Genomic DNA, 12,626 nt, shown 5'->3' with positions numbered 1-12,626 from the left:
AGTGAATGTGTTCTTTTTCTGTTTTATTGCAATTCAATGTGAAAACTGTTTACTAAGAAGGAATGTTAAAACTAAAACACTATACGATCACTTTGTCAGGAATGTTGAGTCTTTCATTGTTGTTGTTTTTTAGAATATAAATATTTTGTTCATGTAAATGAGAGCTTCGAGGATTGTTGGCATGATTCCACATTGTCCGAGACTGGCCGATTCACCACTGCCTTGTTGTCACACTTTGTTGCAGTGCTGCGACAATAAAATAAACGTCTACTTTCTACCTTAGTGTTGTGGTGCTTGAATTGACAGTGGTGTGGAACTGCAATTGCCACGTGCAAAAGTGGCCCGTCACAGTGAGACAAAAAAAAAAGACCTGACTTCGAATGAGGGCGCGTCTCATAGTATGACGTCATCTTTGAAGACCTTGTGACAAAATATATCGTAATAATAATTTATGTAAATTACGTTGTTGAATTTTTGTTTTGAAAGGCAACAAAATGACTTTCACACATACCCCCCAAAAAATGGACAAAGGGGCACTTTGGGGATCAGTGCCAAAAGGGCATGTGGCCGGGCACCCATAGCCGCCCTCTCTGCATGTCCATGGTAAACACTGAGTGATTATGATGCTAGGCAGGCTGCAAAGCTTTGCTTTTCCGAAAGTGAAGACAATTTGGAGGCCTCACAATAAGAGCTGGATCCTCTGTGTTGAACAAATTAATGTTCACAAAAAAGCAAATCCTTTTTTCCCCCTCAATGTCGTCTTTTAAAGTTGCATAAAATAATTGAGCTGTTTTGCCAGCTGCTGCTTGATGCAGACAGTTCTTGTTACAGTAAAATATTTTGCAAATATATCCTGAGTCACTGTCAATATTTTAGCCATATGAAACTACTGTATGCAAATTAAGATAACTATATACATCAGCAAATATGGTCATGCTGTACCTCCCCTAAAAAGGGTCACTGATCAAATCCTGTGCAGTGTAACCAACGGAAAAAGTTGGTACCGCCAGAGCAAGCAAAAGTTAGTGTAGCGCCCTGACCCACAGGACTTTGTGAACATGTCAAAATGACCAAAACTATCGAGAGCAAAGGGGATAAAAAAGAGGAGGGAAGAAAAATCGGAGGAAAAGAGGTCAATTTGTTGATTTTGTTGGGTTTGTCCAATAAAATTAGGTGTTGCAACAGCAAGTCATTCGCATGATTTGTTGACAGTAATGAAAACCAGTAATGAAATTAAGAAAATTTTCTATTTTATATTTGAAATTGTGTAATGTTATCTTATAGTCATCTTGTGTAAATTGCCATGGAGGTATGCCAAATAAAATACCACCTAGGGTGCCACTTGCTTCCATATTTTATCATTTAATAGGGGATTAAGAGGAGAATTACAATATATAAATTTGTAAATTTTCATTTTTGGACCCGATCACAGGACCCTATACCTAGACCCCAACCCCCATCCTACCGCCCCGGGCGCGCTCCCCCCCCCCCCCCCCCCCACACACACACACGCACACACAAGCACGCGCGCATGCGCAAGTTGTGAATCGAACATGGCGACTGTACCCGTCTATTGCATCTGCAGATTACCTTACGACGTGACCCAATTTATGATTGAGTGCGATGCTTGCAAGGACTGGTTTCACGGCAGGTAAAACACTTTGTTCAATGTGATGCAATTAGGCGGTTGTTTGCATTTGAGGGAGGCTAACCAAAAAACAGCGAGTCCTCACAGTGCTTGACAGCTTTGAAGAGAGGCTTCTCGGAGAAGAAGGCGGAGTTATAGCTTACTGGGGTTGTGAATATTTCGTCAATTACTCAAAACATATTACAGCATTCAAAACATTTCTATGTCTTAATTATGTTATTTATGCGTGGGCTTCGCCATTTACATGAGTTTAAGTGCTAAATTAGACATGCCCGCTTCGCTCCGATGAGAGAGGACGGGAATGGGAGAGCCTCGCTCGACATACAGTACTCGCTTTTTATTTGTATGTATGCAATGTCGCCTGTTCTGTATGTTTTGTATAACGTTTGCGACATATTGCTCCATGATTTGAGTCGTTCACTCAGTGATATATAAGAAAACGATCATGACCATAGTACTCGCCGAGCATCGAGCAGCCTTCCTGTGAGACTGCAATATGTGGCGCTGACAATGGCCCACCTCGGGTTTCGCTTAAGCGGTTGAAATGTGAACGTATTCTGAAAGATAGGTTGTATGTAGTGAGCTCGCTGCTGTTTACGCATCTGTGAGTACACGACAACATTGAGTTTATCGACGTATCTCCGCCAAAAACTTGTTTTCGCAATGTAACCATTCCCTCCAATCTCGCTACTAGCTTTCCGCTTGTACTTGGCTTTGTTTTTGGCACGTATAATGCTTTTCAAGCTATCAAGTACACTTAGTTCACTGTGTTTCATTTTGTGAAATTGCTCACTACAACAGGACGGGTTCCCAACCTTTTTTTTTTTCTTTAAATAATGTATCCCCAAACCTTTTTGTCATACCATGAGTACCCCCTTACGTGTTGATGATTCTCCAAAAGCAAAACGTAGCACAACTGTTTATTAAATTAAAATGCATACCCCTGGTTTTGGAAACACCACTACAAACAGAGTTTGGGAGGGTTACTTTAAAAATGTATTCCGATACAGTTACTAGTTAAATGTTAAAACATGTCATATGTAATTAAAATGTAATTAGTAACGTACTCCAAATACCATAATATTAAAGTAATGTAACTTGAATATTGTACTTTTAATTAGTTTTGGATTACTTCAATACCAAATATTAAATTCAACCAAATGAAAAATCTATATGATATATATTTTTTATATATTTGTCTGGTCTTTTCTTTCTTATGGCTGTTTAATATGCATGGTTTTGGAATGTTGGAGGGAGCCTGAGCACCCGCAATTCAAATCCAAAGCACAAGAACTGTGACTATATAGGCAATATTCGGGTTAGTGATGGGTCGATGAGGCGTCATGAAGCGTGTTGACACAATGACACACTGTGTTGATACTGTGTTATTACTGTGTCACTTAATATGGAGGACCAAAACTGCCAAAATTTAAAATAAGTAAATGACTAAAAATATAAATAAATGAATGAAAGTGAAAATAAAAATGGATATAAATATAATTCAAAAATTTAATACAAAAAAATTAAATAAAAGTAAATATAATAAATATAAGTAAGAAAATAAAAAACGAGATTCAAAAAATAAATACAAATATAACAATAAATGTCAAAATAAATACATAAATATAATTAATTATCAATCAATAAATAAAAACGCTCTGTTCTCACATTTATTTATTTTGTGCTGCAGACGCTCTGTCAGGACGAAATGTTATTGAAATGAGGGGGCGGGCCTAAGCTTGGGTTGCAAACTGTCTAGAGTGAGTGGGTCGGCGAACAAGGAAGTCTCGCTGGCTTGCACGGAGAGCTCCAGCAATGGACGACTATCTTGTCCACTGTCACCACGACTTAAGTCACAAGTTGTGGTGACAAGATAGTCGTTCATTGCTGGAGCTCTCCATGCAAGCCGGCAGACTTCCTTGTTCGCCGACCCGCTCACTCTAGGCAGTTTGCAACAGCGGAGCCCAACCCAAGACACGCTTAGGACCGCCCCCTCTTTTGAATACAGAATGAATAAATTAATGTGAAAGCAGAGCATTTTTATTTATTGATCGATAATTAATTCTATTGATATATTTATTTTGACATTAACTTTTATATTTATTTTTTGAATCTCTTTATATATATATATATATATATATATATATATATATATATATATATATGTATATATACATATATATGTATATATATATATATATGTATATGTATATATACATATATATATATATATATATATATATATATATATATATATATATGTATATATACATATATATATATATATATATATATATATATATATATATATATATATATATATATATATATATATATATGTAATTCTGTTCACTTTCGTGCTGAATGGTCACATTATGGTGTATTTTGACTTTTTTTGGTTGCCGTGTTCATATATTTATTTTGAGGTAGGTTTCCTAGACGCACATGCTATATCTTAAGTCGGCTAAAAGCATGTTGGCTAAAGATGCACGTTCTTTTTTTATTTATTTATTTTTCTTTTTTCTTTTTTTCTTAGAGAGCTCAGTATTGTTCATTCGGTAATCTTACCAATTCGACATGTCATCATCATTGCTCTCTCACTTTTTTTTCTCTTTTTCTTTTTTTTTGTATGTGCGTGAGTATGTGCATGTGCGGGCGTGCGTGTGCATGTGTGCGTGCGCGTGAGTGTGTACTCATCAATTCACCTAAAACCTATTGAAAATCCCATACCGTTCACCGAAACCGAATACTTCAGAATCCAGCTAGAGTCGTGAGGTTGTCAAGAGACCCGAGAAAGGATCAAAGAAAAGAAAGGGAAGTGAAATCCAGCACCGAACAGACTACCCACCGGGTTACCAACCAGAATCTTTCACAAACCCCAGAAACATCTAAATTCCAACAAATTAGGGAGACCTCAAGAGACCAAAGGAAAGACTGAGGAAAGGAAAGGAAGGATAGATGAAGCGGAGTGAGATCCACAGACATCAGCCTCCACCGATTCAACAACCAGAGGAAGAAGCAAAGTGTGTTCGAATTTCGATAGATGCTGGTGTGGTAGATCTGGCATGCCTGAAAACCTCCACCAAAGACCAGAGCAAGCACAACCCCCAGAGCCACCCAGGCCACGGCAGCGCCAAGGTGCACCCACCCGCTCGGCCCCCGGAGCCCCGAGACCCAGGCCATGGATGGAGCCCCCGGCGCCCAGGGGAGGGGGTGGAAGGCGGACAGGGGAGGGGGACGGGACAGGGGGAGGAGACGACAAGAAGGGCAAGGGGCGGCGGCAGGGCAGCAGAGAGAGGGCGAAGGAGGAGGAAGGGTGACGAGAGAGAAGGGACAGAGAGGCGGAGGACGGGCGGGGAGAGGTGAGGAGGGAGAGGCGGCAAGAGGGAGGAAGGGGGAGGGGAGAGGGAACCACAGAGCACCCCGGAGGCCCACCCGCCCCGAACTGCGTTGCCGGGCACGGAGCGGCGGACCGCGCCGGGGCGGCTCCGCCCCGAACACCAGGGAGAGCACCGCAACGCAGCACCCCCAAGACACCCAGGGAATGGCCAAGACGCAGCCGCCACCCAGCAGCCAACAGAGGGGCAGAGCCGCCCACGCTCAGCCAGGGGGGACAGCACCTAAAAGTTCACCGACTGGCATGCAGTGATTCCGAATATTAACCCTTAGTGCCCATTGGAAGTGAATCTCGAAGAGTTGGTGACTGTAAGGTGTCATTTGATGTAGTCTGCTCGATCCTGCTGGCAGCAACTGGGTTCCTGACTATAAAAACACAACCATTAGTTACAAATGGCCAAATACTGAATCAGCAATATAAGTTATCGCAATGTGGTGGCTCTCGCTAAAAGGCAGAATAAAGTAACCAGATTTAGATTAAAAGATAGGCTCCAGCGCCCCCCGCGACCCTTGTGAGGACAAGCGGTTAAGAAAATGGATGGATGGATTTAGATTAAAAGATTCTGTATACGTAGACCATAAATATTGATATTTGGTTTTTATTCGAGGCAGATATTTTTTCCAGTAAAATGTGATTTATGAGGAGGTTAGACCATTAGTCGATATTCAGAGTTTGTTTATTTTTCCAGTTAACAATAATTGTTTTTTTAGCGATAGTAAGGGCGACAAGTGCAGATTGAAATGGTTTATGTGGTAAGTCAGTTGTTGTTAGGTCACCGAGCAAATACAAGTTTGGAGATAAAGGTATCCTACAGTCCAAGATAGCGGAAAGTTTTTCTAAGTCCATAAGCATAAGCATATTCATAAAGCATGAAAATATGTGTCTGTAGTGTTTTGTAAACACTGGAGACAAATGTCGGAGTCCGACAGTCCCATTTTCTTCATCATTTATTGAGTAATGTATGTTCTATGAATAATTTTATATTGGATAAGTTGTAAATTTGTGTGTTTTGTCATTTTAAATACGTTTTCACAAACTTGAATCCAAAAGTCAGATTCCGGAGTTATAGACAAGTCTGTCTCCCATTTCGGGATGGGTAAATACATTTTATCAGTGTACGAAAGTTATTATTATTTTTGAGAGGTTTTTGTTGTCGGAGAAAGCTTTGTAATATCTTAAGCTAAAACAGGCGGTTGGAGAGTACCCCGAAGTGTTGGAATTTGTTTCTTTATCATACGTTTATCTTGCAGATAATGTAAAAAAAAATTTTATTTTTATTTTTAAAGCAAAGATGTATATGATATAAACATATTATCTGGGAAAAGACGGTGGAGATGTGTAATTCCTTTCTGCTCCCACACCTAAATAAAACGATTGGTTGTTAAGTTGAAAGTCGGGGTTATGCCATATGGGAGAAAGCTCGCAGGGCTCCAATTGGGCTTTTGTAATTTCTCGTGCCTTCCGCTAGGCGATCAGGGTGGCGGAAATCATTGGGTTTTTAAAACAATTGTGCTGCTTAAACGATGTTGTAATAAAGAGTAAATCTAAAAGTCTGAGGTTATTAATTTAATTAATTTTCTGAAGAGTAGATAGACAACTGGAACCAGTTAGACGTAGGTTTAAATGGAATCATTGAGAAAAAACATTTTATTTTGGGTAAAACTTTCATTTTATTGGTGGCTATTCGTCCTATTAGAGAAATTGGAAGATTATTCCAGCGTTCCAAGTCACTATAAATGCTATCCAGAAGTTTTAATGAATTAAATCAGTTAATTTAGGTGAGATTTTTATGCCTAAGTATTTTAAATTACCTATAGGAAATGAGTAGTGTGGGTCCTGGCTTGCAGGGTTCCATGGATTTTATGTAATAGGTAGTAGAGTTGATTTTATCCAGTTAATAGAATTATCTGATAAATGTGAGAATTTAGTTATTAAGTTAAATATTCCCCTAACGAAATAGCAGGCTTTACTAAATAAAGTAAATTATTATCGGCATATAGATGAATTTTGTGTTCTGTTATCCCAGAGTGAATTCCTTGAATCCTTCGTCCCTGGCGTATAGCTAATGCAAGCGGCTCACTAAATATTGCAAATAATAAAGGGGACAGTGGGCATCCCTGTCTTGTGCCTCTCTGTAGCGTAAAACTCAGATATAATTCCATTATTAGTAACTGTAGCTTTAGGATAATTATATAATACTGATATCCAGTGAATAAATGACTTCCCAAAGCCAAATTTATTTAAAACAGCAAAGAGGAAGGACCAGTTAACTTTGTCAAAGGCTTTTTCTGCATCCAACGATATAATAACTGCCTTTTTATCATGCCGCTCTGACATGCTAATAAGGTTAAAGAGCCTCCTAATATTATTAGTAGAGTGACGACCTTTAATAAAGCCTGTTTGGTCACTATGAATGATTGTCGAGATTACTGTTTCTAGTCTAGATGCGAAAGCCTTAGCGATAATTTTAATATCAGTGTTAATTAGTGAAATCGGACGGTAACTTGATGGAAGGGTGGGGTCTTTTTCTGGCTTTAATAAAAGTTTAATTGCTGCTGTATTCATATGTGGACGTATGTAACCATTAGTTTTAATTTCTGTTACTACTCTTAAGAATAATGGCGCAAGCACTAACCAAAAGTGCTTAAAAAATATAGCCGGATAACTATCCGGGCCAGGTGCTCTGCCATTAGACATACCATCTAGAGCACTGTAGAGCTTGTTTATAAGTGGCGCATCTAACATATCTTTATATTCAGTAGTTAACTGAGGTACATTTAAGCTACTGAGGAATGCCTCAATATGCTCAGGGTTAGGCTTGTTTCTGAGTATAGGTTGCGATAATAGTTATAATAAATGTGATTCATTTCTTCTGGTGATTGTGTGCATTCACCAGTTGTCCCTTTAATAGCCATTATAAGAGATTTACCTGATTTGTTATTATATTCAAAGTTGTTGTATCTCAATTGTTGTATTATAAACTCTGTCTTTTTAGATAACATATCGTCTAACTGTATTTTTGTATTTTGTAAGTCAGTCCATATATGGTTATTTGGGTTTATTGCGTACTCATCCGTCAGTTGTTTAATTTTATCTTCCAAGTCTTTTTCTAATTTTTGATCCTGTTTCTTTTTATAAGATGAATATGATATAATTTTACCTCTAATTACTGCTTTCCCAGCTTCCCAGAGAAGAGATGGAGATAAGTCTGGAGAGTCATTTATTTCCCAAAAGTCTGCCCACTCTCTTCTTATAATGTTTTCAAACTCTGCGTCATTTAGCAATGAGATGTTAAAACGCCATGTCGGGGTGGTTTAAAGGTATAATCAACTTGTAGGGTAAGGGAGACTGGTGCATGGTCGCTAATAATAATAGGATGTATTTTTGTACCAATTTTATCAGCGAATAATTTGTAAGAATAAAATCAATTCTTGAAAAAGACCAGTGCATAGCAGGAAGGAAGGTAAATTCCTTCTTAGCTGTCGACGAGTCCAAAATCATCCATATATTCCCCTATTACTTTAGTAGATTGTAATTGCCCTATACATGTTGTATTATTAGAACGATCTATTAATGGATTTAAGACTGTGTTAAAGTCTCCTCCAATAATAATAGTAGAGTTCGCTGCTAAATCAAACAGCTGAGAGAAAAAAATCATGGAAAAAGGCCGGATCATTATTATTAGGGGCATATCAATTACCAAATGTATATATTTTATTAAATATAGTCACCTGAATAATGTATCGGCCCTCTGGGTCTGTTACTGTATTATTTAGAGTAAAGAATAAATTCTTATTTATGAGTATACAGACTCCTCTTTGTCTACTGTTATAAGGGGCAGAGTACACTTGACTAAAATTCTTATCAATAAGTACATTTTCTTCAGATGTTTGTAGGTGTGTTTCTTATAGGAGACAAACATCTGCTTTTAATTTTAAGAGATGGTCTAAATTTTTTTAAATTCTTTTTGCCTGTGAGCGAGCGCCACAAACATTCCAGGACACCAGAACTAATTTATGCATACAAACAATATAAACTCAGTCCTGTGTATATATCTGTATAGGCTACTTGTTAATATTAGCATGTTATAGGATGTAATCAAAGTGGTTAGGTGGTTTATGTAATTTGTGTGAAATAACGTGTAAGTGAATATAACAATGAAAAAATGGGGCGGGAGGTGGAAGTGAAGGAAATTAGCGGGGGATTAAACATGTAACAATACACCAGTAACTGGTAACCTAAGCGAGATTTTTTGTTTAAATATATTTTAGATATAGTTTTGTATTAATATTACAGTTGTAATGTAGCCTATACATAATGAGTATTCATATTTTAGGTTTTATAACCACATATACAGTATATGTATACATCTAATAATCAAACAAAGTTCATTTACACCAATGCAAATTAGAACAGCCAGGGAGTGGAGTTGGGGTTCCGGAATAGTTGGCCATCTATGTATAGTTTATCAACGACTATCGTAGTCCGTTTACCCTCCTGCCTATTTTGTCTCATTATAGGAAACCGTACCTTTCTCCGCTCATTAATCTTTCTCGGGAATTGGTCATTCATCCCGAAAGAGGTTCCTTTAAGCTCCCGTCCTTTACTTTTAACAAATTCTTTCTGTTTAAAATGCTTAAACTTAGCGATAATAGGATGGGGTTTGCTGCCCCTACGGGCTCCAAGCTGATGTACACGGTGAAAAGAGATATTATTTACCGTCTCCTGAGGAATTTTTAACTGTCGTCAGATTTTTTTAAATCTCTGCCTCTGGATTGTCAGAGGTATTCTCGGATATGCCTGAGAATATTAAATTCTCCCGCATGCTACGGGATTGGATATCCAAAACCGTTTCTTTTAGCGTTTTATTCACCTATTAATCGATTCCTACTCGGTTGAAACAGCCGCGAGTGAAGAGCCTAACTCGGCATTATCTCGTTGGAGGTCACTTACCTGTTGGCCGACGAATTCTAAACTCACCTTTAATTCCTTAACATCCTCGCGGATGAGGCAGAGGACATTAGTTTTTATTTATGGAGTCCAGCATACTGACCGAAACGTCCATAGTAGCTAGATCATCCGTGTCCGTCGCTGAGTCATTTTATCTCTTCTTGGAAGGTTTCTCAAAGGAGGGATCCTCCATTGCGCAGCTGTAAAAGTATCCGTCGATGAAACATTCGAGGTCCTCCACGCTGTGTGGTATTCCAAATCTGCCGGATGAAAGAGAGAAGAGAAAAGCCAAGTTATATGGTGGTTAAATTCGGATTTGGTTTAGCATAATAGAGCTAGTTCTATCTTAGCAGCAGGGCGCCGCCATGTTGGTTATTCCCGGTCTCACTGTAGGTCTCGCGATAGTCACAGCATCTCACGATCTCACGGCATCTCATGCACGTTCTAATAATTGCTTTTTTTCATGCAGTTCTATTACAATTTTAATATTTTATGCTGCTGGGAAATAAACATAGAGAGCTCAAGGAGGCTATTTCTGGAGAAATCTCAAAATTGACATTTTTGTCTAAACTATACATTTTTATTTTTATTTTTATCTCAAAACTAATGTTGCCGACATGCGGACCCTTTTGCTGGAGCGGGTCACATTTGTCGGTTCATTCATCATTAAATCAGTGATTATCATTGTTTATATTTCTCTGACTTGCCATTTTGATGTCGTGTGCCAGCTACTTTTCTGCTGCAGAGACGGTGATGGGAAGTAACAAAGTGCAAATACTTAGTAACTGTACTTGAGTATTTTTTCAGTACTTTGTACTTTCCTGAGTATTTATTTTTAAGACCACTTTTTACTTTTATCCGTTACATGTTAACATGAGTATCTGTACTTTTTTCTCGGTACATTTTCAAAACAAGGTCGATACTTCAAAAAAAAATGCATGATAACAATTAAAATGCTTAAGAAGAATGCTGCAGACTCCCAGTCAACAATATGAAAGAAGGTTCAATCATGTCATCGAAGAGTGGACAAGCAACATGACATAGTGATACTCAACACTGTGGACTCGACGCAGGGCAAGTCAAGAGTCAACTGGCCGATGTATAGTATTAGTGCTGTCACTAACGACTTTTTTTAAATTAAATTTTCCGATTGATTTTTCCATAAATTAATCAATTAAAAAAGTATTTTTTTTTCTTCTTCTTTCGTCCACTAACCCTAACCCTCTAACCCTAACCCAGTTTGAACGTGAATTTAGTGGCAATAAATTCTAGTTGTTCCTTTGTCTTGTGTACACATATGGATTATTATACAAAACCAACAAAATTAGTCTATGCTAAACTGTTCAAAATTGCAATTAGCATTAGCGCGCTAGCGACTACTCCACACACATACTGACTTTTTAAATTTTTTTGCTAAAATGTTTAACACTGATAAGCACACATTTACTAATAACACTTAAGTTTGCAAATGTTTTTATTAGGGATGTCACAATCACGTGATATTCAGCTGATCCTGCGTCAGATGTAAAAGATCGGACATTTGAACTTTTAAAGGTCACAAAGCTACAAAATAATCCAAATGTGCAAATATCTAATGTTACGTTTCCGTTTTCTTTTTGCCATTTAGTTTATTTAGTAGTGTAGTTAGTGACAGTCAAGCCTGATTTAAGCACCCCCCCCCCTCCTCCTTCTTTTTGCATGGGGCGCCACTTGCTTCTGTCTACACACTGTCTTTCATGTCTGCATGTAAATAAATATTCATAGGTTACATGCTTTTTTGCTCTTCATACTTTAAGAAAATAGGTGATCACCAAATGTCACCTTTTTGTACAAAATGCCATTATAACAGGCATCATTAATTACATTATTCTTTCCCGAGAGAAAGAGCGGCGGTCCCCGCTTGGCCAGCGGTGAGACCAACCACCCCCCGCTCGCTCTCGCGGAGGTCCCCGCTTGGCCGGCGGTGAGACCAACCAGCCCCCGCTCTCTCTCGCGAAGGTCCCCCAACGGCGGTGAGGCAGATAATAGATCCATAGCCCCCCCAATATCTGGGCCGATACCCGCTCAGCGCGCCGCTTGCCACCCGCCCCATAGTTCACGCAGACCCGCGCCGGCCACAACGCTCGAGTGGAGTTTCGGGGGCACTGCGGCGATGCGCTCTTGCGGTCAAAAATGGGTTTACGTGTCCTGTCTTATATCTTCATCATTAAAATTAAGATTGCCCGCCCCGAACCATGCAGTCGTGCCCGTTGACGGCAAAGTGCGTTATGCGTCCACTACCCGCTCCACGGTTTGCGCGGGCTCGCCGGCCATGAGAGCTCGAGTGGAGTTTCGGGGGTCAGCGGCGATGCGATCCCGGTCAAAATGGGTTTACGGGTACTGTCTCGTATCTTCATAAATAAAATCAAGAGCTAAAGGGCTGACAAACCACAGATTTTGACCCGGGATGGGAACCTCCGCCAGCTGGGTAACTTTTTGAAAATCCTCGGTGTCCTGGAGGTCTTTGGCCGGCCGTGTCTCCCCAGCCCTACATCCTACCGGGGACATACGGGCATCGTCCTTTCCAACCTTTCCAACGGTGTATGGCCCGTCGCGTTCCAAACTTGCCCGCCACCTTCGCGACCTGGAGAC

The 12,626-nt window shown here is 39.3% G+C and overlaps 1 protein-coding gene across 2 annotated transcripts in view; it reads left to right on the top strand.

The window, feature by feature from the left end:
• The first annotated feature begins 1,544 nt into the window (after nucleotides 1-1,544).
• phf2 (PHD finger protein 2) overlaps nucleotides 1,545-12,626 on the top strand; it is a 128,940-nt gene continuing 117,858 nt past the window's right edge. Inside the window, exon 1 of one of the 2 annotated variants that reach the window (XM_086088000.1) lies at nucleotides 1,545-1,651. In XM_086088000.1, the coding sequence (XP_085944126.1) occupies nucleotides 1,554-1,651 (98 nt within the window). In that variant the 5' untranslated portion in view covers nucleotides 1,545-1,553. The remainder of the gene's footprint in view (nucleotides 1,652-12,626) is intronic. The other variant, XM_086087999.1, reaches the window with a different exon arrangement.

This window comes from Leptonotus elevatus, chromosome 10, assembly GCF_054856555.1.
Source record: "Leptonotus elevatus isolate MCC_2025b chromosome 10, RoL_Lele_1.0, whole genome shotgun sequence".
NCBI lineage: Eukaryota > Metazoa > Chordata > Actinopteri > Syngnathiformes > Syngnathidae > Leptonotus > Leptonotus elevatus.
This window is presented reverse-complemented; position numbering and strand designations above follow the sequence as displayed.